Source organism: Prosopis cineraria, unplaced genomic scaffold (assembly GCF_029017545.1).
Source record: "Prosopis cineraria cultivar Desert tree isolate PC_DT_omini unplaced genomic scaffold, ASM2901754v1 PC14, whole genome shotgun sequence".
In the NCBI taxonomy this organism is placed as follows: Eukaryota; Viridiplantae; Streptophyta; class Magnoliopsida; order Fabales; family Fabaceae; genus Prosopis; species Prosopis cineraria.
The window spans coordinates 29871414-29896789 of NW_026555345.1; the positions used below are offsets into that span (position 1 = coordinate 29871414).

The 25376-nt window shown below is 35.5% G+C and overlaps 4 protein-coding genes across 5 annotated transcripts; 1 reads left to right on the top strand and 3 right to left on the bottom strand.

The window, feature by feature from the left end:
• Positions 1-548: 548 nt before the first annotated feature.
• Positions 549-14647, top strand: LOC129293295 (eukaryotic translation initiation factor 5B). Of its 2 annotated transcripts, none has more exons than XM_054931173.1 (13): positions 549-767; positions 916-3341; positions 4384-4943; positions 5039-5146; positions 5230-5330; positions 5703-5793; positions 5886-5996; positions 6072-6137; positions 7900-7959; positions 8084-8641; positions 9022-9141; positions 13583-13702; positions 13786-14647. In XM_054931173.1, the coding sequence occupies exons 2-13, from the start codon at positions 983-985 to the stop codon at positions 13849-13851; spliced, it is 4320 nt and encodes a 1439-aa protein (XP_054787148.1). In that variant the 5' UTR covers positions 549-767; positions 916-982; the 3' UTR covers positions 13852-14647. The 2 variants fall into 2 exon arrangements, with proteins under 2 accessions (XP_054787148.1, XP_054787149.1); XM_054931174.1 differs by having other exon boundaries at positions 549-713.
• LOC129293296 (uncharacterized) lies at positions 10358-11547 on the bottom strand. The gene has a single exon (XM_054931175.1). The coding sequence runs from the start codon at positions 11403-11405 to the stop codon at positions 10464-10466; it is 942 nt and encodes a 313-aa protein (XP_054787150.1). The 5' UTR covers positions 11406-11547; the 3' UTR covers positions 10358-10463.
• A 2707-nt stretch (positions 14648-17354) lies between the features above and the next one.
• LOC129293297 (vacuolar iron transporter homolog 1-like) lies at positions 17355-18783 on the bottom strand. The gene has a single exon (XM_054931176.1). It carries the CDS (start codon positions 18572-18574, stop codon positions 17921-17923), a length of 654 nt encoding a protein of 217 aa, XP_054787151.1. The 5' UTR covers positions 18575-18783; the 3' UTR covers positions 17355-17920.
• A 2025-nt stretch (positions 18784-20808) lies between these two features.
• Positions 20809-24532, bottom strand: LOC129293298 (uncharacterized). Its single transcript, XM_054931177.1, has 3 exons — positions 24294-24532; positions 21445-21529; positions 20809-21123 (listed from the first exon to the last, which is right to left on the bottom strand). Exons 1-3 carry the CDS (start codon positions 24471-24473, stop codon positions 21011-21013), a joined length of 378 nt encoding a protein of 125 aa, XP_054787152.1. The 5' UTR covers positions 24474-24532; the 3' UTR covers positions 20809-21010.
• Positions 24533-25376: the final 844 nt, after the last annotated feature.

A 25376-nucleotide genomic window follows, 5' to 3' on the forward strand; every position in this document is an offset into this window, starting at 1 on the left:
CTCCTTCAAGGTTGATCTCTTCTCTTAATTTTATTATTTATAACATCAAAATAAAAAGGCTCTCACTAAACTAATTTTGATGTTTATTACTTTAAGTATATAACACTATCTCCAGATAATGTAATATTTTGGGGTTGTTTCCTACTTTAAAGGGATATTGTTAAATTTCTATTTCTAGCCATCCCAAACATCGAGTGAGTTTCCTATTTTTATAGTTCAGAGCCAATTGGCAATTTTTTTTCTTTCTTTTTAATAATGTCTCAAAGATGAAAACTTACTCATTTTGATATTACATTAATTAGGAAAATAGCCAAGCAAGATTTTTTTTTTTTGGGATATAAAAGAGAACAAGAGTAAAATTTTGTTTTGTTTGATGTTGGGCCTCATAATGCTTCAGAAAAAAAACAAAGTGTGAAAGTGTAAATAAGAGCGAGCCTGGGCTCAAAAGGCTTCCAAATTGATAAAAGGCGGCGTGGGCCTTTTTCCTTGAAGTCCAGTTTATATAAGCCAACCCTAAAAAAATATTTAACCATTGTTGGAGTCTCATACTGATACTGTTCTCTCTCTTGCACTGTAGTTCTGCGTTTCTTCTCACAATCCCCTTCACTCCTCGTGCTAGGATTATTTCTCACGTTTTCCCCCTCCATTTGCATTGGAACTCTTCCATATTTCATCGCCACTGGAAATTCGATTCTTTATCGCATCAGTTCCGAGTAATCCTTCTTCCAGTTCAAGCTTAATCTTCCTTCTTGATTTCGGATTCTTAGGTAGGCCACGTTGTTGGCAATACGATTCGTTCTGTTTGTTTCCGTGACGCTTTTTTGGCTCTTATGCTGTCAATTCGCATGAGTTGATCCAATTATTTATGATTCGATGTTGATTTATGATATATTACTTACCTTTTTCGATTTGCAGTTTATGATCTCAGGGCTTGGTTTTACACGCTAAGGTAAATTCGTCGAAAAGATATCTAAAATCTAAAATGGGTAGAAAGAAGCCGACCGCCCGTGACGATGACAACGCGCCCGCTGCATCTCAAGGCGGTGGAAAGTCGAAAAAGAAGGGGCTAGTGATCGATGATGATGAGTATTCTATTGGAACGGAGCCCTCTGAGGAACCTCCGGCTCAAGAAGAGAAACCTGCGGCGACGGGAAAGAAGAAAGGTAAAAAGGGTAACTCAAAGGCTTCAGAAGCCGAGCACGAAGATTTAGAGAAGGCGATGGATGATGATGATGATGTACCTGAAGTTGTGTTTACTGGGAAGAAGAAGGGAAAATCAAAAAAAGGTGGTGGAAACAGTGTGTTTACTGCTTCGAGCTTCGGTTTGCTTGGTGATGAGGAGGGTGGAGGGGATGATGAAGATAAACAATCCGACATAGCTGGTGAGGTAGGCAATGATGACGAAGATGAACCGGTTGTTACTTTTTCAGGGAAGAAGAAATCTTCAAAGGTTTCCAAGAAGAAGGGTGGTAGCTTGTTCACCGCATCAGCTTTTGATATTATAGATGAAGATAATGAAGAGGAGGTGATTGATGATTCAGTGGAAGCCAGCCGCGAAGAGAATGATGACATGGAAGAGCCGGTTATTGCTTTTACGGGTAAGAAAAAATCATCAAAAAGTAGCAAGAAGGCTGGTGCCTTATTCACAGGATCTAGTTTCGGTAATACTAACGGAGAGCAGGACAAAAAGGAGCAAGAAGATGAGGATGAAGATGTTGCTCCGATCACTTTCACAGGGAAGAAGAAGAAGTCATCCAAATCTTTGAAGAAGGCTGTTAATACATTTAGTGCAGCTGTTGCTGAAGAGGATGTGGATGATGATGATTTTGTGCTCGAGTCTACTATAGCTGATGAAGATAAGGTTGAGGACGAAGATGTTTCTATTATTACGTTTTCAGGTAAAAAGAAGTCTTCTAAGAGAAACAAGACTGCTACTACCAAAGCTAGTGATGATTTTGAATCTGTTAATGAAAGTCAAGTTGCTGTAGAGCCTGGGCAACCTAGCGTAATAGACAACAATAAAGGTAATAAGAGTGAAGAGGTGATTGAAACTTCAAAAAATAAAAAGAAGAAGAATAAAAAGAGTGGAAGAACTGCTCAAGAAGAGGAAGATTTGGACAAGCTTCTTGCTGAGCTTGGGGAGGGGCCTCCAGTAAAACCTGCTTCCCCTCCAACAGAGGATGATAAAGTTCAGGCTTCTTCTGAAGTGGCTGTTCCTGCTACTGCTGCGGTGGAAAAAGAAGGGGAAGAAGAGACAATTGAGTCAGCTGCTGCAAAAAAGAAGAAGAAGAATAAAAAGAGTGGAAGAACTGCTCAAGAAGAGGAAGATTTGGACAAGCTTCTAGCTGAACTTGGAGAGGGGCCTCCAGTAAAGCCTGCCCTCCCTCCTGCAGAGAAGGATAAAGTTCAGGCTTCTTCTGAAGTAGCTGCCCCTGCTGCTGCTGTGGTGGAAAAAGAAGGGGAAGAAGAGACAATGGAGTCAGCTGCTGTAAAAAAGAAGAAAAAGAAAAAGGAAAAGGAAAAGGAGAAGAAGGCTGCTGCAGCAGCTGCGGCTGCAAGTGCCCCAGATAATGAGAAGAATGAAGAAGTTAAACCCGAGATCTCAGAATCAAAGAAGAATGATTCCAAGAGTAAAGCAGCTGACAAGAAAGTGCCAAAGCATGTTAGAGAGATGCAAGAGGCATTGGCCCGAAGAAAAGAGGCTGAAGAGAGGAAGAAAAGGGAAGAGGAGGAGAGGCTGAGGAAGGAAGAAGAAGAGCGGCGTAGGCAAGAGGAGCTTGAGAGACAAGCAGAAGAGGCAAGACGTAGAAAAAAGGAAAGGGAGAAGGAGAAGCTCCAGAAGAAGAAGCAAGAAGGCAAATTATTAACTGGTAAGCAAAAGGAAGAAGCTCGTCGCTTGGAGGCCATGAGGAAGCAGTTTCTTGCTGGTACAGGGGGTGTCACTCTTCCTACTGGGGACTCGGGTGTACCAGCAAAACGACCCATATATCAGACAAAGAAGTCAAAACAAGCCCATCATCAGCAGAATGGCACTGCCCCTGTTAAGGCAGCTGAAGATGTGGAAGCAAAGGAAAATCTGGAGACCACCCCTGATGCAGAGTCATTGGAACCAGAGAAGGATGAAGTGGTTGAATCAGTGCAGGATGAGGACAACGTTAAACCTTCTGAAGATGTTGAAGAAGATGAAGTTGAAGAAGATGATGAGGATGAATGGGATGCAAAGAGTTGGGATGATGTTAATTTAAATGGAAAAAGTGCATTTGCTGATGAGGAGGCTGACTCAGAACCTGAACCTGTAGTGAAAAAGGAGATAAAAAATGCTGTATCAACTCAAAATGCTGGTAAGACGTGCACTTCAATAAGCCTTCCTTTTATAATTTAAGCATTGTCAAAATGTCTGGTGATTGAATTTGAATGTTTGGTTTCATAGCATTGCCTTCGTAACCATCTGAGGAATTTCATTGATCTTGTTGAGAGCTAAAATCCAAGCACTTGTTCCGCATTAAATTTCTTCTTTGTTCCAGTTATGGTTGGTTTGATACATTTGTTGTATTGTTTGAATGAATTATTTTTGTTTGTTTAACGTCCTCCTTTTCAAATGGATAATTTGTTGCTTAGAGGTAAGAGTGTATTTCATTATTCCCTTCCTCTCCCTTCAAAGGGAAAAAAGGGGGCCTAGGGTGTGCTTGAACTTTCCTCTGTGAATACACTCCCAGTGAGAAGGGTTGGATCCATTTTTTCCCCTTCCTGTTGTTCTAGACTGTATTGCTGCTTGTTTGGTATCAAAACTTGGTTTTGATTATATTTTAATGCTGGATAGCTTTTGCTTAAATTTTTCAGTTAGTAATAACGCGCTGCAAATTAATGAACTTGTTAATTAATCGTTGTGGGTTACCTGGTTCAAGATATGTGTTGATGTCATCATTATTGCTGTTGATATGCATATATATGGTCATTGTTGTTGATTACTTACTCATTGTAGCTTACCTGCTTCCATGATATGTATATTGTGATATTTGTTACATCCTCCTATATTTTGGTATCTTAATTGCATGTCTATTATGCCATACCTTTTCATTCTTATGGGGTTGTTATCAAGCTAGTGATTCGCAAGACCTCAGTCAAACATCTCCAACCGATATTTAGTGTTTGGCTAGCGTGAGAAAAATGTGAACCAATATCCTTTCTCCTGAGAAATAATTTGTTGTAATATGTTTAAATCATAACTATGCATATTTTGTGTGTATATGCGGTGCTTGGAGGTTTTGTTTGCAAAAATTTAGAAACTTATTTTTGCTCCCATAGAGAGATTGCATATATTAGGGGCTCAAGTGTTTCCCTTCTAATTTTGACTTTTTGCTCCTTTGATTATCTACCCTTCAGCACCTCTGTCTGTTGTCAAGTCAACAGGCACAACTAAGAAAGCTGCTTCTACCGAGCAAATTGAAAGTAAAATGCAGGTTGAGAAGCAACCACCTAAGCAGGTTCAGAAGCAACCAGCTAAGCAGACTGGGTTGCAACCACCCAATTCAGCTGTGCCTTCTCAGCCAAGTGGAGAGAACCTTCGTTCCCCAATTTGCTGTATTATGGGCCATGTGGACACAGGTAAAACTAAGCTGCTGGATTGTATTCGAGGTACTAATGTTCAGGAAGGTGAGGCTGGTGGCATCACACAGCAGATTGGCGCTACATATTTTCCTGCTGAGAACATACGTGAAAGAACAAAGGAACTGAAAGCTGATGCAAAGCTGAAAGTTCCAGGTCTGCTGGTGATAGATACCCCTGGGCATGAGTCTTTTACTAACTTAAGGTCAAGGGGTTCAGGTCTATGTGATATTGCAATTTTAGTTGTCGACATTATGCACGGATTAGAACCTCAGACAATAGAATCACTCAATCTGTTGAAAATGAGGAATACGGAATTCATTGTTGCGTTGAACAAAGTGAGTAATTCAGTCTTATTCTTATTAGATATTGCTTTCTTTATTTTATTTTAGTTGATGCTCAGGGTTGCCGCTCTGTACTTGCAACATTGCAGGTTGACAGACTTTATGGTTGGAAAGTATGCCGTAATTCTCCAATTGTTAAGGCAATGAAGCAGCAAACCAAGGATGTACAAAATGAGTTCAATATGAGAGTGACTCAGGTTCTGGAAGATGTCACATCTTATCTTTCATATAAATACATTTTGTTATTGATCTCGTTCTGATCCATCTTTTTCTTCATTAGATCATCACTCAATTCAAGGAACAGGGGCTAAACAGTGAGTTATACTATAAAAACAAAGAAATGGGAGAAACCTTCAGTATTGTACCTACTAGTGCTATAAGGTAATTTTAGTAGCCAGTCCTCTGCAATTCTTTACTATTAGTTAATTCAAGCGCACACCTGGCCAGTATGGAGTCATTAATTGAACCCGGACCATTTCTTTTATGTGTGAGAATTGCCCAAAAGATTTAGTCACTCTTAGGTCTACTGGTCTATTGGTGCCCTCGTCCTAAATCTAAATGGAGGGGTCATGCTCTCAAAATCTTGCTGCATAGTTGCATTTGATTCTGCAATATGCATAACTTGCCAAATTGGGGGATGCAAGCTCTTTTATTTTGTCTGGAATTGAATCACTGATTGCATAACCTCCTGAATACAGTAACTGTAAAGCTCTTTTGTATTTGTGTTGATATTTTGAGTGCTCAATATTACAGCGGTGAAGGTATCCCAGATTTGTTATTGTTGTTGGTCCAATGGACACAAAAAACAATGGCTCAGAAACTTACGTATAGTGATGAAGTGCAGGTTAGCTTTTTGTCACATAAGTTTAAGCTGGTTAAGTGCTTTAAGATGGCTTAAGTGCCTGGCACTGATTGTTGTTTGATTTCATCTACCAGTGTACAGTCTTGGAGGTTAAGGTTGTTGAAGGTCATGGGACAACGATTGACGTTGTCTTGGTTAACGGCGTTCTTCATGAAGGAGATCAAATAGTTGTGTGTGGAATGCAGGCAAGTATCTCAAAACTGTTTCTGCAACATCTCCAGTCTGTATTCAGCTTCTGACTAATAAAATTTCTAACACAGGGACCTATTGTTACTACAATTCGAGCTCTATTGACACCTCATCCTATGAAAGAGCTCCGTGTTAAGGTTTGCCTACTTTCTTTGTCTAGTTCTTTTAATTTTTGCCTAATGTGTCACCTTCATTGACTGAAGAACGGGACCTTTTTCTTATTTTATTTCGTGTAAATGAGTGGTTTTTGGAGGTTGTATGAAAATCTCATTCAACATGGAGGGAGAATCTTCATCCTTTTTCTGGATTGATTTTTGTTATGTCACTATGCACTACCCCACTGCCTCCTGCTTTCCGTCAGTCCTAAAGTGGAATGGTAGTCAATGACTGAAGTGCCAGGAATAATAATAATAATAATAAGGATTTTTTTTATAATCTAGGATACAGTGTGGTATAAATAAATTGCAGGAAATAATAAAATTAATAGCAATGAACTTAATGCAATAATAAAATTCATTATTTAATTTAGGGATAATGACACTTTTAATCTCTTAAATTTGCCTTATTTATCGATTTGGTTCTTGTTGTTTGAAGATGAGGTAACACGATTAAAATTAGCTGACATGGATAATTAAATATTGAGTTGGCAGCTATGTGAATTAATGAAAATTGTTTAGGTAGGGAAAACATCTGACTGAGAAATTTTAAAAATAAAGGAACAAATATGCCACGTAAGGGATTAGATTGATAAAATTAAACTGATTTAAAGGCTAATTTATTCTCATTTAACCACATATACATGCCAAGTCATGCTTTATATATTAGATTAATTTGAGGGCCAATTTATGTTTCAAAACCTAAGGACTAATTGTTAGCTGAAGAATAAAAATTAAACTTTAGAGATCACTTTGATAACTGAGACAAACTTGAGGAACTAAAAGTTTCATTATTCTTTAATTCAATAAAATATCAGAACTCTATTTTTCAACAACTCTTGTTTTTTTGATGTGCTTATGGCTTTGGCTTTTTCTGGCTGCACTGAAATGATTAAGCATTTCAGCCAAAAACCTTGAAATGTAATTTAGGGGAGGCTAGTTGGTCTGGGGCTCCTAAACATATAATCCCATCTATCTCCACATGAATGTAGTATTTCTCCTAGATATCAAGTGGTCTGATTAAAGTTTGCCACATTCCTCTACATTTGGTTCTTATTATAATTAGAGATTTCCAAAAGTTCAATATAAAGTACTCTATGTTTTTACTATTGGTAATTCTTATTTGTCAAACAAAAAATGACTTCTCAAACATTTGAAGAAGTATGAAAATATTGATTAAATATTTAACATAAGTATATTACGTTAGAATTGTATTATGTTCATGTTGTGAAAATACGTATCTAATTATCACTAGTTTCATGATTGTTCAACTATACTCAGACCAATAAATTGTGAACTAGTACCTCCATTGGATCATTATGTAGTGCGGTTTTAAAACATTATAAATAAATGAACAAAATGGTGATGAAGGAATCATTGGCTCCTTTATACTTGAAATGCTTAGTTTCTTTCTTACACCAACTTAAGGCATATGATTGGTTTATTGACTTTTCTGTTTGCAGTTACTGAACTGAATAAAATCCATATGATCTCTTCTAACTTTTTTTTTTTAGAATGTTAAACGTCTTTATCTCTCTCATCTTTTTCTATCTGTTTGAGACATTTTAACTTGATTGCGTTGCAAACAAAGGTTTTTGTTGTGTTATGTTTGTTTGTTTGTGCAATACCAGATCTTTCATGGTACTTAAACATGTACTCGGGATGAGAACCGTTCTCTTGAGGTGTATTCTTTAACAGTCAACTTATATATTCTGTACAATAATTTAATGATGTTGGATTTCAGGGCACATACCTCCATCATAAAGAAATTAAGGCTGCTATGGGTATCAAAATCACTGCTCAGGTACTTCATGCTGATATTGATCTGACCGTGTTCTTGCCCGTTTGTGTCCAGCATATTATTGATTCTCTTGCTTTTTATGAATGTGGAAGTTTCAACGATTTTTTTCTGTGATATTATATGTCAGGGGCTTGAGCATGCTATTGCTGGCACTGCTTTATACGTGGTGAAGCCTGAGGATGATTTAGAAGATATCAAAGAAGCAGCTATGGAAGATATGGAGTCAGTCATGAACAGGATTGACAAGAGTGGTGAGGGAGTTTGTGTACAGGCATCCACCCTTGGTTCTTTGGAAGCATTGCTGGAGTTTTTGAAAACACCGGAAGTGAATATTCCTGTTAGTGGTATAAGCATAGGCCCTGTACATAAAAAAGACGTAATGAAGGCCAGTGTAATGCTTGAAAAGAAACGAGAGTTTGCCACTATCTTGGCATTTGATGTCAAAGTCAATCAGGAGGCTAAAGATCTTGCAGAAGAACTAGGTGTGAAAATCTTTATGGCTGATATCATTTATCACCTATTTGACCAATTTAAGGCCTATATTGACAACATTAAGGAGGAAAAGAAGAAAGAATCAGCTGATGAGGCAGTCTTCCCTTGTGTCCTGAAAATCTTACCAAATTGCATTTTCAACAAGAAGGATCCAATTGTTTTGGGAGTTGATATTCTTGAAGGCGTATTAAAGGTATTTTATTAATATTCTTTTTATTGAAGTCTTCTCATGGAGGTATTTTATTAGTATTTTTTCTTTTGTATCTTTTTATCAATGATTTTTTCTGATAGTAGATTATTTTTCTTTTTGGTATTTTCATAATTGTGTATCAGTTTCCAAAGCACACTGAATAAACCTATGATTCATCTGTGTTACTGAGGGCTAATTGCATAGCTCATAATCCAAAAAGAAAAAAAACAGAATATTCAATTCACTGTCTAGTTCACCTTCTTTGGTTTGTGCTGACAAGGTTAAACTTGTGAAATTATGAATATTTGATCATGTTTGCAGCATTTTATATTTTGACCTGATTTGTGGCATTCTGAATTTGTATCTAATATTGTGTTTGACAGGTTGGGACTCCAATTTGTGTTCCTTCCAGAGATTACATAGATATTGGTCGCATTGCATCCATTGAAAATAACCATAAACCTGTTGATTATGCCAAGAAAGGGCAGAAAGTAGCCATCAAGGTATGAGATAGATGACGCCTCCTTAGTACGAATGGTTCATGTCTTCCGCTGATTCTCTTTCATTTTTTTAAATTTTAAAACCTTTTATATTTTATGTGCTTCTAACGAATGAACGAGCATTATTATTATTTTTTTTGTGGAAATTTTTTATTTTGGACGTCAGATTTGAACTTGTGAATAAGGATACCATGCTTGGAAATCTTTTCTTAATGCGCTTAGGTTGAATCTAAAGTTTTAAATTGGAAAAATATAATTTTTTAGTCCCTATACTTTCTCTAAATTATCAATTCAATCCTTGAACAACGGCTTGGAGTAACTCATTTTTTGTAGTTTATTTAAGTTAAGGAATTATAAGTAGGGCTGTACAAAGGACCGACTTGACAAGACTTCAGCCTAACTTGAAGTTTGATCTTTTTCATAAAAAGGATTGAGTTAAGCAACCCGTGGTTTGGTTTGATCCTAGTATAAATCAAAGCCGAACAGGATTGGATTGGTCCAATAGAACTAGGAAACTAATCTTGATCTTGTTCAGTATCTCATTTTGTTTTTTTTTTCCTTTTCATCTATGAGAGGTAGTAATTTATTTCAACATAATAAACTCAATTAACATAATAAAATTTCTTAATAGTCATATAAAATTTATCACAACAACAACAACAATTATAAATCCACAATAATCTCTAATAACAAAAAAAAGTATTTTAGTTACAACACAAATGATTTAAATTAAAAAACATTCGACAGTATTGAACAACTTTCAACATGTTTGAAGTTTATTATACTAAGTTAACAACAAATTTCACTAATAAAAATAGACGACTGAGGTTGGTCAATGCTGAAATTTTGCTCAATATTCATGACTTTACAAGTATAAAACACAAAAAATTACTAATTATTTTTACAAATTAACTTACTGTAATAATTAATAAATTAATTATAATTATATTAAATAAATTTATAGTACTAGACCAGGACAATTGGTCCAGATGCTTGATTTATTGTCCGGTCTAACCCAAAAAAAGAGTATGGTTTTTTTGGTCTTGAAAGACCAAATTTTATCTGAATCGAACAGGATCGGGTTTGTTGCTGGTTGGACCGGACTGATTTGGATTGGAGGAATTTTGCACAGCCCTAATTTTAAGAATTGAATTGTATTGAGTCAATAAACTATAGGGGCTGATTTGCTGAGTCAAGAAATTGTTGGGGTTGAGTTTTTCTGAGTCAATAAACTAAGGCCAAGTTGTTCTTAGGCAAAGTTTAAGGACTGATCAATAATTGAAAAAAGAATTCAACAACAACAACAACAACAAGCCTTTATCCCACTAGGTGGGGTCGGCTACATGGATTGCAAGACGCCATTGTGCTCTATCATTTATTAAGCTTTTAGAAATATTATTAATTAAGAGATCACGTTCAACAACTTCCAAGAGTGTTCTCTTAGGCCTTCCTCTACCTCTCTTAATCGGACTCAAAGTTATATGTTCCACTCTTCTCACTGGTGCCTCCCTTGGTCTTCTTTGTACATGCCCAAACCATCTCAACCGATTTTCTACCATTTTTTCCTCAATAGGTGCCACCCTCACTTTTTCGCTTATATGCTCATTTCGAATTTTATCTTTACGTGTATGTCCGCACATCCATCGTAACATTCTCATCTCTGCTACTCCAACTTTATGCTCTTGCTGTCCCGTTAGAGCCCAGCATTCACTACTATATAACATTGCCGGTCTGATAGCAGTACGATAAAACTTTCCTTTAAGTTTATTAGGCACCTTACGGTCACAAATAACTCCTTTAGCTTTTCTCCAATTAAACCACCCAGCTTGAATTCTATGTGAAATATCTCCACTGATTTCGCCATCATTTTGAATAATGGCTCCCAAATATCTAAACTTTTCCACTTGAGGTATAATTTGATCTCCCAATTTCACTTCCAAATTATTTTCGGATAGTCCTTTACCAAATTTACAATATAAATATTCCGTCTTACTTCTACTCAGACGAAAACCTTTCGACTCCAATGTCCTCCTCCATAACTCAAGTTTGCAATTAACCTCTTCTCTTGTCTCTGTTATAAGAACTATATCATCCGCGAAGAGCATACATTTCGGGATTTCCTCTTGAATATGTTCCGTCAAAACATTTAAAATCAAGTTGAACAAATAAGGACTCAGAGATGATCCCTGATGTAGTCCAATCTTTATAGGAAAATCCTTTATTTGACCACTAGGCGTTCTTATACTAGTTTTTACCCCCTCATACATATCTTGTATGGCTTTAATATAAGCAATCCGTACTCCCTTTTTTCCAACGCTTTCCAAAGCACTTCTCTTGGTATACGGTCATAAGTTTTTTCCAAATCAATAAAAACCATGTGTAGATCTTTATCTTTACAACGATACTTTTCCATTAATCCCCTTAGTAGATAAATCGCCTCTGTAGTTGATCTACCTGGCATAAAACCAAATTGATTCTCAGAAATACTTGTCTCCAATCTCAACCTGTGCTCAATTACTTTCTCCCACAATTTCATTGTGTGGCTCATGAGTTTAATCCCTCTATAGTTAGTACAATTCTGAATATCTCCTTTATTTTTATAAATAGGAATTAATGTACTTCTCCTCCACTCATCAGGCATTTTCTTGGACCGTAAAATCACATTAAATAACTTAGTTAACCATCTCACCCCTTCTTCACCTAAACATTTCCACGCTTCGATAGATATACAATCAGGTCCGTTGGCTCTACCATTTGCCATTTTCTTAAGAGCTTCCTTTACCTCCTTATCACGTATTTTTGATAGAATGACAAATTTTGTTCTCCTTCACCAGTTACTAAATCCTCCAAGTTACTAGATGAATCCTCTCCATCATTGAAAAGTTTAGAAAAATAAGTCTCCCATCTATTTTTAATTTCATCATCTGTAACTAAAATTCTTCCCTCTTCATCCTTAATACACCTTACCTGTTCTAGATCTCTTGATTTTCTTTCCCTACTCTTGGCAATCTTATAAATATTTTGCTCTCCTTCCTTCGTCTCGAGGTTCTTATAAAATTCTTCAAAAGCTTTAGAACGAACTTCACCCACAGCTCTCTTAGTTTCCTTCTTAGCCATACGGTACCTCTCCCAATTTTCCTCATTGTTACACAAATGTATGGCTTTAAAACAGTTCTTCTTATACTTGATTTTGTCCTGTACACTATTATTCCACCACCAAGACTCTTTATCTCTCGGACCAGAACCTTTCGATTCTCCCAAAACTACTTTTGCAACCTCCCGTATCTTTTTAGCCATATCCTCCCATATAATGTTAGCACTTCCCTGAGAATCCCAAATTCCTTTATCCAAAAGATTTCGTTTGAAAATATCTTGCTTCTCACCTTTTAATTGCCACCACCTAATCCTTGGTGTTACTACTTGTCGACGTTTTTGGATTTTACTCATAATACACACATCAAGGACTAGGACCCTATGTTGTGTCGTTACAGCATCTCCGGGTATCACCTTACAATTTTTACAAAGTTTTCTATCTGTGTTCCTAACCAAAAGAAAATCAATCTGCGACCTTGAGGCTCCACTTTTGTAAGTGATGAGATGCTCATCTCTCTTCTTGAAACAAGTGTTGGCAATCTTAAAATCATACGCCAATGAAAAATCAAGAAGAGTTTGCCCTTCCTTGTTTAGCTCTCCAAAACCAAAACCACCATGCACCCTCGCATACTGACCAGCTTCCCTCCCGACATGCCCATTAAAGTCTCCTCCAATAAAAATCTTTTCACTCTGTGGTATGTGTCGAATCAACCCCTCCAGATCCTCCCAAAATAATTCCTTAAGACTGGCTTCTGTCCCGACTTGCGGCGCATAAGCGCTAACAATATTAACAGTCTCACGTCCAATTATCATTTTTAAAGAAATAATTCTGTCTCCAATTCTGTTAACTTCTACAACGTTCTTCTTCCACTCCTTATCTATAATGATGCCTACTCCATTGCGTGCACTTACTTTTCCTGTATACCAAAGTTTGAAACCTTGAATATCCTTAGCTTCTTCTCCACGCCATTTTGTTTCTTGCAAGCAAATGATATTGATTTTCCTTTGAATCATAACCCCTACAACCTCTACAGATTTACAATTTAATGACCAAAAAATAATTGAAAAAAGAATTAAGGACCAAAAAATATACTTTTCCTAAGACTAACTTGTCATGAAGATGCCTCAATGTAAGGAGGAATTTCAAACGTGGGGTAATCATGCTGTGGTTGACCAAAAAAAAAAAAAACTGTTTTTCACATTGCAGGTATACCAACAGAAAATAGATGGTAAGTAGTTGTCAAATTAATGGAGTAACATACATAAGAGAACAAAGTATAACACGTTTGATGTTGTGTGCGCAGAGTTTTGGAGTTATTCTCATAGTTACAAGTCCTCTATGATTTTACAGATTGCTGGCAGCAACCCTGAGGAACAACAAAAAATGTATGGGAGGCATTTCGAGATTGATGATGAACTTGTAAGCCATATCTCAAGGAGATCTATCGATATCCTCAAAGCTAATTATCGGGTATGTTGTAATAGAGCATCAAGATTAGTATGTATATCTGGATTTTGTTTCATACTTGCTAATGCTGTTATTACATGGTGTAGGATGAACTGAGCATGGAGGAATGGAGGCTTGTTGCAAAATTGAAGAACGTTTTCAAGATACAGTGAGACTTCACGTGGGTGCTCTCGAGTATGATTCTTTATGGTAAACACAGCTTGAGCAGCGATGTGTCCGGTTTTATACAAAATGGTTCGGGGATTATTTTCTGGCAGCAATTTGGATCCGTCGCTGAGGTTGATACAGATAATGGAATGAGTATAGAGTGGCATTGTTTGTCAAGAAACACTTTTTTTGACGAGAAACTCCTATGCTCAGTATCGGCAGGCAAAGATGAGGCCAAAATGCTGAGAGAATGGTGGCTGGCAAAGGCTGGAATTTTGTGAAATATTATCTGTTATTTTCGTGGCAGACGTTGACTGGGAGCAGAAGCAATTACAGGGATGTAAACATGGATAAGAGATCGACTGGAGCTGACAAATTGTTCTACTTCACACTTGTTTTTTCGCTGGGGAATTTTTTTTTCACCTGAGTAAAACTACATGTGTGTACCTAAAGTGTACATCGTTTTGTTTGAGTTTCTGTTGCATTTTCTTCACCAGCATATTATCTTCACAAATTTTCCTGCCCTGTTGAGCCATTTTTTTTGTTTTTTTTTGGGGGGGGGGGGTTCATTGTATGTGGCGGTTCATTTGGTTAGGGCGGCGTTTGTTTAAATGAGGTATTAAGATTTGTGTTTATTATGTTAATGTTTTAGATGATTAACTTGGTCTTTGAGAAGCTAACCTTAGTGGGAGAAGGCATTTGCTGCTGCTGCATTGTTATGGAATATAGCCTTAGATGCAGCAAAACATTTATCGAGTGATATGCAATGCCTATTTGTTACAATGGTATTTCATTTTTCAAGTTCTAGTTGTCACTGAAATATCAATTGTGAACAAATCTTCACTCGGCATTCCGAACATAAGAGTTTGAGCATGTTTGAGCCAATAACCTTGTAGCTTAAAATGGTATAGAAGTTTATATATAGGTGAGAGGTCGTGCGTTTGATGTTGTTTGCAATTTTAGGCCGTTAATGCTGGGCACTGTTCTCCGTTACCGCTCCTTGGTTCAGTCTTGTTCTTTTTGTTCTGCATAACGCTAATTAGATCTACCATCTGCTGCCTCTAGTCTGGCAATGTGTTCCCCTCTAATTGAAGTTATCTTTTAACAAGAGCCGCTTTTTGGCCAAGGTAATTGGTGGTCGGAAGCTGCACATCTCGAAATTGCAATCCTTAGGATTCCATGGAAATTGCGTGGGCTGATTTCAGCGATACAATAGTTTCAAAACTCCTTTTTACTTTAATTTCAATGTGAGGAGGATATAATTTAAATGCTTTCACATGGGTTATTGATGTTACAAGGTTATTCCATTAATCTTATTTCATGGAAGCTAAATATCTCTTTGCCTAATTTGTTTACTAGCCATTTCCCTGCCTGGATTTAGCTTGATGGCATACCTTTAAAATATCACAACATGGAAGTAGCATGTTGTGTTGGAAAGTGTTTTGGAAAATTTATTTACTATGATGATCAAAGTCATTACGTGGTTTTAAATTGCGCATGCAAATTTACCAAAGCTCTATCAATTTTAATAGCTTCAAATTGTTTAATGGTGTGACTTTGAATGTGTCAGTTATTTTGTGTCCTTGTATGAGTGTAGGACATGTTGCCGATAACTGTAAATCTGCTTCCAATCTTCAATTCCAAGTTTTTGTCTCACCTGTGGGTTTTCGGTCAATTGGTATCAAATATGATGGCTGTTCTAACTCATACTTCTTATGCTAAAATGTCTGGAGTTAAGATTATTGCTCATCGTCAACCTCAAGAGGTTTAAGCTAAGAAGGCTATCATAGACCATTATTGGACACAATCTGCGATTACAAATGACAGGTACATTCGCAAGAGAAGAGCAAAATCATTTGGTTTAGAAAGCATGATAAGTAAGGGGATCAAAATTCAAGTTTCTGAAAATTCTTGTCCTTGAGGGAATCTTGGAAATTCCCTTTCAATGATTGATGGGTAGCGCAAGGTCAGTGATTCTTCCCCATCTACTTCACTGCAATATAAAAGGGTCAAAATTTCTTTAAAGAATATGGTTAGATGGCTTTCAATGCAATTTAGGGAATTTGCCAATCACCATAGCTGAATTGAAAGCCATTAAATGCGGGATCCATCTTTGTTTAAGCCTTAATATTGAAAAGGCTCTGGCATATTCAGATTCTATTGATGCGATCAACTGTGTTTGTAGAGGAGTAAGCAACACTCACTGTTTTTTGAGGAAATATCAGAAGTGCAAAAAATGCTGTTTGCACATACATATTTTACTTTGATGTATGCTCCTAGGGAAGCGATAACATGTGCAGATTACTTAGCTCAACTTGCTCAGAACTCCGCTAATGGAATGGTCTTCCTAAAAGAAATTCCCATGGCCTGCGAACAATCTTTTTTGCTTGCTGTCCCACAGACACTAGATTTTCTTTGCTTTTTTAGTCTTAGCTCCTAACTTTTAGCTAGCCATTTTGATAAAAAAAATTCTTTAAAGGATGCAAATGTTTTTGATGTCTCAAGTTTCTTTATTGAGGATCCTGTATTTTAAAAAAGGTCTATCAAGGTTGAGTGTAAAAGCAACAGTGATTTTGATTATTTTTGGGGTAGAAAAGGTCATAAATGCTTGGCGAGAGATGATTCTATTGTCTGTTACAAGTTGGATGTAAATGCCATGGTACAAGCTAAGTCCTAGGTTTTGGTGGGTTCTCGCACAAGAAACTCACCAGCCGATCCAATGATGTTGAAGAGGGACCACTGTAAGATTTGGAGGAGGAATACACACCTGCAGTGGTTGAGTTGCACGGATGTATGTGGGAATAAAGTCATAAGGTCAAATTTCATTCAAAGAAACACAGCAAATATACTTGAAAAATAGAGAGGAAGAGCAAGTTGAGAGACTGAATTCAGAATTGCTTCAGAATACTTGGAAGTTATTTGGCTCTTAAAATCACCCATACCAGGTGTGGTTTTTCGGTCATGTGTACGTGATAATAAATTGTTCCCTCCTCTAAAGTTTTAAATTATTAAAGAAAAATTGTACACTTGACCCAAAATATATTACATTTTCAAGTCTAAATCTTATCTACATTTCGATAAAGATTTCATGGGCTTGTATTAGGCCTGATCCACCAAGAGTGGATTATCCAACAACCACCATAGTTGAGGTGATACTGTGGTGGTCTCAAAGACATGTCAATCACCCAAAGTGTTCTATCCCAACGTCACGTTTTTCTGTTTTTTTTTTTTTTTTTGGTTTTTCGCAGGTTCTAAAGATTACCATCCCATTGTTGTTAGAAGTATTGCTGAATATTTGGTGGAAGGTGATGATCTTCCAAGCAACATTGCAATCCTATGAGGATGCATATCAGTGTTACTCTCAAATCAATGCCCATTAGAAGCACTGATGTTCTTGAAGACATATCTTCTCGCTGCTCAGGATTGCAGGCAATTGCAAAGAATTCTTATGAAACGAGCACGTTCTGATTTCCTTGACAAAAACTTTACGATGGTGTTGGTCAAATTATTATGCTGACTTTTGGACTAATGCTTGTGGGTTTTCATCTAGTTGTTGTGTCTATTTTATCAGAACAACAGGTTAGGCTTTTTACTAATCATTTTATGTTTATATAAATTTGACTTTTATTAAAAAAAAGGAAATTAATTTAATTATTCTAATTTATCACTTCTAAAAAGAAGCTGATTTTGTAAAGATAAATCAATTAACATTTTCTTCAATTTAGCTCAAATTCTTAATGTTAATAAAAACTTATCATTTAACAAACAATGCATACCCTTTCTTCAAACTTTGATGTCTTAATTTCCCCCTTCCATTTTGATGTATGCCCCATGTGTAGGAGTGGTGAATTTAATTGAAGAGGGAATACCGAACTTTAATATCCGTTGAAGAATAAGAATACAATAATATCACTGGTTTGAAGAGAGATTGAGCGAGATATCAGTCATCATCCTTTCTCTTGTGATAAGGTGCATCACCGATCTAAGTTCTTAGTAACATGTAATTACATACTTAACCATGCATCCTGTAAGCACAAAAAAACTCATTTTACAAAGTGAAGTAATGAACGATCACTAGAGTCTGGTCGAGCGAATCAACTTGGTTAATCCAAAAGTGATGGCCATGGCTAGCCACCCCCCAAGCAAGACCCTCAACACAGACCTAAAAGCAGGAGACCCACCCAGAAGTGCACTTAACCATCCAAAGACCACCAAGGCCAAGCTCACAGTAGCCACAACCATCCCCAACCTCAGCCTGTACTCTCTTATAAATGAAGCTCCAAGCAATGGCACCATTGCTCCTACAGAAAATGCCAAAGCTGATGCTGCTGCCGCTTGAAATGGCTTTGGCAAACCTTGTTCTCCTTCTTTCTGATCCTTCCCACTCCTCTTGTCTCTCTTGATCTGAGCGATCTCGATGTCTAACTGAGAGCACACGGACACGAACTCTCCTATGGCCATACTACAAGCTCCAGCCACAAGGCCAGCAAAGCCTGAGAGGATCATGGCCTTGATGTCTTGCCTCACTGCTCCCACACCCACCATGAGAGATGCCGTGGACATCAACCCATCGTTGGCTCCCAAGACCGCAGCCCTTAGCCATTGTGATCTTTTCGAGTAATCCAAGTCTTTCTTTTCATTAGTCTGATCCATCTCTAGAGGTGTGATCTGTGCCTCATGGTCGGTGTTTTGAAGGGAAAGTTTGGGTAATTGGCTGTTGGCCGCCATGTGAATCACAGCTTTGATAGAAGGGAGAGGTATATAATTGTAGAAGAAGATGGAGTGCGGAAAGAGTGTGGAGGGCACAGGCTACTATAAAGAAGGAAGATTTCATGGATGAACATTATTGTCAAATTTGGAGGCAAAAGTTGGACAATATCCTACTAGTTAGTTAAAGACAAAAAGGTGGGCTGTGTTTACTAAATTTGTAAGGAAGGTATTGTGTTTTCATGGAGGCGAAAAAAGTTCGTTCAACTATGATGATGAACAAGGCATTGTTTTGTTTTTCATTTTTCACTGACTACATGGATAGTCGTCATTGGCCTTATAATCAGAAGATTGAGCTTGTCTGTTACGTTCATAAAAGAGTAACAGATAAAAACACAGTATAAAGACGTGGAATACTATCCTGCAGACAGTAAAGTATGAAGTGGAAAAAGCTACCCCACTATGAACATGTAAAATTTAGGGTTTCATCAAGGGAAGGAGAATGGAAGAGACAAACATAAAGGACGTCATTGATATTGAGGCAGTTATGGTGGATGATCGGAACATCATGACAAGGGCATGAAACGCAGACAAGGACAAGTGAAGGTGCTGATAAATGATGTAATGGCGCCTTTCTTGCTTGCGGAGGTAAAGGGTAAAAGACGCATCATTTTAAGCAGCTTTTTGCTTTTTCCTCGGAATGTGTTTGTTACGTTTACAAAAACTTGGTTGTAATGCCACGCACGTTTGTAGGTTACAGCTATTAATCATTTGCATACTAATGAAAAGGTATACTTAAGATAAAGCCATTGACATGATGTAGGTTTAAATAAAAATATATTAAGATTACGTGAATTTCAATTTGTCGTGCGAAGTTTAGAAAACTTCCATTTCATGAAGTGTTTGTTACACTCTTGGTGAAGGCAAAGGGAGGGAAAATTAGTGGGCCACGACTCACGATTCTTCCAAGTTCAAAATTTTTTCTTAATGTATTTAACCTTCCCATATTTATGCCAAATTTATATTATAAGCTTTTTAATTTCAATTAACCTTGAAGATAAATCCTCACTCCACCGCTTACTCTTGGTTTTGGACATATATAACAGAATAATAATAATAAAAAAAAAAACTTGAACACAGGATAGTATAATATCTGATTTGGATGGCTTATATTTTTTACTTTGTTAATTTAAATTATTACTTTAGAAGTTAGAAAGTTATATTTATTTTGTACTTCATTATTTATTTTAAAAAATTTAAAATAAAAGAAATAGTATGATTTAAATTGTTTGAACGAAGTCTAGATGATTGTACCCGATGATATATAACGCAAAATTTAGAGAATCTATAGATTTAAATTTGAGAGGATAACACACATGCTTGTCATGTTGGCCTCTTAATTAAGCCTTGAACTTACTAAATGTAACTGATTTTGTGAATCACGTGAAAAGAGTTGCTGAATTTTTAAACTCCATTTGTTTACACTTCAATGCTAAGTGAGTATTAAATGTAAACACTTCTAGTTATGATCACAATTGCACATGAAAGAGAGAACAAATCGATAAAAATAAGAAAAAAATATTACATTTTAATTCAAAACTTTAAAATTTAAATTTAAATTTTTATATTTTATTATATATTAACTATTAAGCCTAACTTTATTTCACATAAATGTTCATATAAAAAATGCCACAAACACAAGTTCTTGTTCTTGTAATTAATTAGGGCCAATCCTAATTTTTATGCTCCAAATGATATGAAGCACACAAGTCCTCTTGTAGGCAGTGGTGGACCTATATGTATGCAAGAGCGGGCAAATGCTTCACTTGCTCGAAAAAATGCATGTTAATTTAAGGGAACTTTTATATTTTGCTCCCATAAATTTTAAGATTTTGAATCTACTAAAATGTCAATCTTCCTCACTTAAGAAAAAAAAATAATGTTTCAATGTAGCACTAAAATTTAAATATATTTTTGTATTTGACCAGAGGAGTGCAAATTAATATATAATTAGAGCATAAACCCAAGCAAGAGACATGATATACAGTTCATCGTTCATAGTTCGAACCAATTTGGCCCATCTATTAGTGACTATTGTGACTCATTGAATTGAACTATTTTAGGTGAAGTTTTGAGATTATTTTAAATGATTTTCTTTTTTTCAATATAATATTTCTTGATATTTTTTTGATTAAAAACATATGCCTGTATTAAAAAAAAAAAAGATAATGTAACCAAGAGAAATTAGACACTACTTTTAAGTTCTAACTAGCAGCAACCAAATTAAAGCCATGTCTGAAACAACATAACAACATAACAACACAACAACAACAGAGAGATGATGTTTCCTGCCAGTGAATGTGAAAATGGAAAGAAAAATGCGAAAATCTTAAAAAAACAAAAAGAGTACTGATGCATGCTGAATTAAGGATCTGTCTGAAGACAGTAAACAAACAACTAGAAATCGGGAGGGAGAAGCCCACGGGAAGCAAGAGCAGCTACGATCGAATCGAAAATCATAGTATCCAGCTTCAGTCGCTTCGCTTCTTCCATCAATGATTCCTGGGAAGCTGTACATCCACCAACAACAATCCATGTTTCTATATATTAGAATCCATATATGTATGCATAAGCTAAACAAAAAACCAGCAACATCTACACAGGATCGAAAACATATCAAAGCCGTAATTTTTCTCTGTTACACTTGAACCTCTCGCTAGTATTTGAACAAAGTTAATACGCCGAACAATGTTTTACTGCATGCTGCGTGCATGCATGAAGATAAATTCATGACACTAATCGTTCAACAGTAAGAGTACTAGACATGGAGCATTTTTGCTTTTACATTATTATCGAAGTCCATGTAGGAAACGACGAGCATGAAAACATACCTTTTTCAAGCTGAATTTCTCGCTCCATAGCTTTTATTTGCAGCTTGAGCTCCTCAGTCTCGGCAGTCAACTCTCTGTATTTGCTCTGCATCATTAGATATGACATACAAATTAGTTTTCTAAATGAATATTTCATTGTCCAAATGACCCTAATTCTCTCTTTTGATGAAAACTTGTTTGGGACCTGGTTGTGATTTGCAGGGAGTGTGAAAAGACCTCACTATCCTTATGAGAAAACAATGATATGACATGTGATTAAATTTCAATTAACAAAGCAAAAAGAAGAAAAAAGCAAAGCCCTAAACACACACTATGTCGCTCTACCGCTTAAAATTGAACGTTTTATTCGTGAAACTTGTTTGGTGTCAAAACCTCTCAATTGATCAAGCCTTTCCCTCTAATTAGTCGATTTAGTCTTCATTGTCTATCTTCCTCACCCTTAGGTCCAATGAATAGAATGGAATAAAGTGAATTAAAAAAATTAATACAAAAATGAATTAAATCACCTTTCTCCTTCATAATAAGCATGATAAAACTAATTAACATATACTATAAATGTAAAAATATTACACTATCTAAAAATCTCATAAATTATGATTTTTAAACCCATAAATTAAATTACCTCTATTTCCTCATGAATGTGGTTTACCATCCCTTTTAATCATCTCATTTTTATCTTTATTTTTTCAATCCATTCTTTTATAGGATCTTGGCCTTTGTTGGGTTTTTGTTGTTTGTGCTTATTCAGAGACATCTTCCTTGTCGATCTTCTGTTGTCCAACTTCCATCATCCTTCCCATATCTCATCTTCTATATATCCTTTGAATTTTATTCACCCACCACATACTCATTTTCTCAAGGGTAGTATAGTCTTTCACTCATATTGCAAATAACAACCATGTCTTGTGGGACTTGACCGTATTCTTTTTTTTTTTTTTAAATTTGGCAAAACTTACTTATAAATAAATTTTTTATGAGGGACCTATTTGTATATTTGGATGAAGAGAAGAAAACACAAGATAAAGAGTACGTAGTGACTAATCTTGTAATGACAATACTTATATGTAAAAAGATATATGTATCTCATGCCCCTCTTTTTTTTCTTTCTAAAATTTGACATTTAAGGCAATTTTAGAAAATATGTTTTCTCTTCAAAATTTTATCACTTTTTTTAAAAAAATTGGGTGAAACATGCGGGTGTATGCATCTCTTTTTTAAAGCAGAGGTTTTAAATTTCATCAAGAATTAAATTATACAAGGAGTTTCATATGAAGAAAGAGAGAACATAATACACAATTAAGGGTGGGCATAAGTCAGGCCCTTAATAGGGGCCTACAACCTGGCCTACTTTAAATCTAGCCTGTCCTGCTTACTAAACAGGCTTAGGTCATATTTATATTTTTAATTAAGCCTATTTAGTTAAAAAAGTTAGGTCTATTTTTTTAAGGTCTAGCCTACGAGCCCAACAATTAGTTTTTATATATATATATATAATGTAATATATTACAAACTTCACAATTTGATTTTTTAATTAATCTATTCTTTTTTATTTTTAGTTATATTTTCAAACATATTAGACTTATATATTGATTTTAATATTATATCTTTATTGTTATATTATATTGTCATTGGTAAGTTTTTTTAATTATTATATATTGTAATTGATAAATCAGCTTATATATTGTATATTATAATAGTTCTAAAGTATATTTGAGATGTTTAAAACTAAAATGTGAATTTATTTAAAATGTTTATTTTTAAGTAAGCCTTTAAATAAGTTTTCAGGCCAGGTCAGGTTTTAGGTAGACTCAAGCTTTTGATTTACTACACAAGCTCAGGCCTATTTAGCCAAAACTTAACCCAATCTAGCCTATTTTCACTCCTATTAACACAATATTCTTTAAACAAGTTAATTGGAGGAAAAAATTTGAAGCATTCAATTTCCTTCTCTCTCATGAATCGCAAGAATTATAGGAGTAAGAATCTTTGAAGACAAGAAAAATATTGAATCTTCTTGCAATGGAAAATGCTCTATAAGTCCTCCAAGTGAAGAAAACAAAATATCATAGAAACTATATAGGATGAGAATCCATATATATTTTTTCTGCTCATTCTCTTTGGGTGATATAGCCGCCTAATTATAAGAAATGGCGTATGTTTATGCCTTAATATTATCTCCTTATTATGGATAGAAGAAATTTGTGCTCGACTTCTGTGAACTTTGAAGCTACCCTTCAGAATAAGGCAGATCTAGCACCTGAAGTGAAGAATACTCTATCTCGTCTTCCACTTCAGTCTTGTTTTCTGGCAACAGTTTATTTTTATTCCCTAAAGTTTCACAGTTGTATTCGAGTTTTAATTTAGTTTTTGAAGTTTATTTTGATACAACATCGCCCTTGATGATGGCGTTTCAAAGATTGTTCAATATCTCACCTTTAATTTTCCTGACTCCGTTAACTCCATAAACATAGATATGTAAAACGGGGCTCCATGATATATATATATATATATATATAGTGTGGGGAAAATGAAGTGGATGATAAGTGCAAAATTTTCCTACTTGCTGTTTTCCTTTTCTTTAAAAATAAAATCCCCAAATCAATGCTTTTTAGGGTTAATGATTCTCAATGCTGGGGGAAAAAGGAATTTTTGTAGGCTTATTCAAAATCCCAGTAATGAAAGGAAGAGGATAATATAATAAATTAAACACGAAAAGCTTCCATAGCGCTCAATTTAAGGGCAACAATATGCATACTTGTGATAGATGCTATTAATATTCCATCAACTTCATCAACAATTGAAAGTATTAGCCTTTCTATGCAATCAAAAAAGTAATTTTTCTTCATTACCTCAACTTTGTCATGAGTGATCTGGAGTTTTTCCAATTTGGCATGCTTGAGTTTCAACAGATCATCAACATCATTAAGAATGCTCAATATTTGTTCCTCCGAATCAAGATCCAGATTGCTCAACTTCGAGTTCAATCTAGTTGATATAGAGATGATCGTATTAGATCTTGAGGTCGACATATTCAAGTAAAACCTACTTGATGTCGAAATTGATCTGTTGATGATTCACAAAAGGCAGAAAGGATTGAGCCTTTAATATATTCTTTTATCAGTGCAGAAAACATCACCTATAAAATAGTACACAACTTGTGAAACGCGAGACTTAAGAAGGATGGCCCCCACACGTCTCTTATAGTCTTTCTCTTTCCTACTGATAAAAATAGATTAGGTCGAGTTAGGTTTAATTAAATAAGCCTGAGCCTGTGTTATAAATTAAAAGTTTGAACTTAGCTTAAAGCTTGTATAAGGCTTTTTTCATAGTTAGGCTTTAACTTACGTAAAGTTTAGCTTTGCCTAAAACTTATTTAAAAGCTTACTTAAAAATAAACCTTTTAAATAGGCTTGTAATTTAGTTTTAAACATCTCAAATATACTTTAGAACTATTATAGTATAAAATATATAATCTAATTTATCAATTACAATATATAATAATTGATAGGACTAATGCAACAATAAAATAACACATTAAAATTAATATAGAAATCCAATATGATTGAAAAATAACTAAAAGTAAAAAAGCAAGAATAGATTGATTAAAAATTAAAGGGTGAAACTATGTGTTTGTAACATATTACATAATATATGTGTGTGTGCAAATAGGCAGACTTGTTGGACTCATAGGTTAGGCCTTGAAAAAATAGGCCTAACCTATTTAACTAAATAGGTTTAGTTAAAAGCTTGAATCTAGTCTGAGTTTATTTAATAAATAAGTTAGGCTAGATTTAAAGTTAGTTAAGTTTTGTAGGCCCTTATTAAGGGTCTAGTCTATTTCTACCCCAAGGTTCAAAGCATTGTAAAATACAATGAATTGAAAATATTAACGCATGAGGACGTTATTGAACTAGCATAATTTTACATATTAA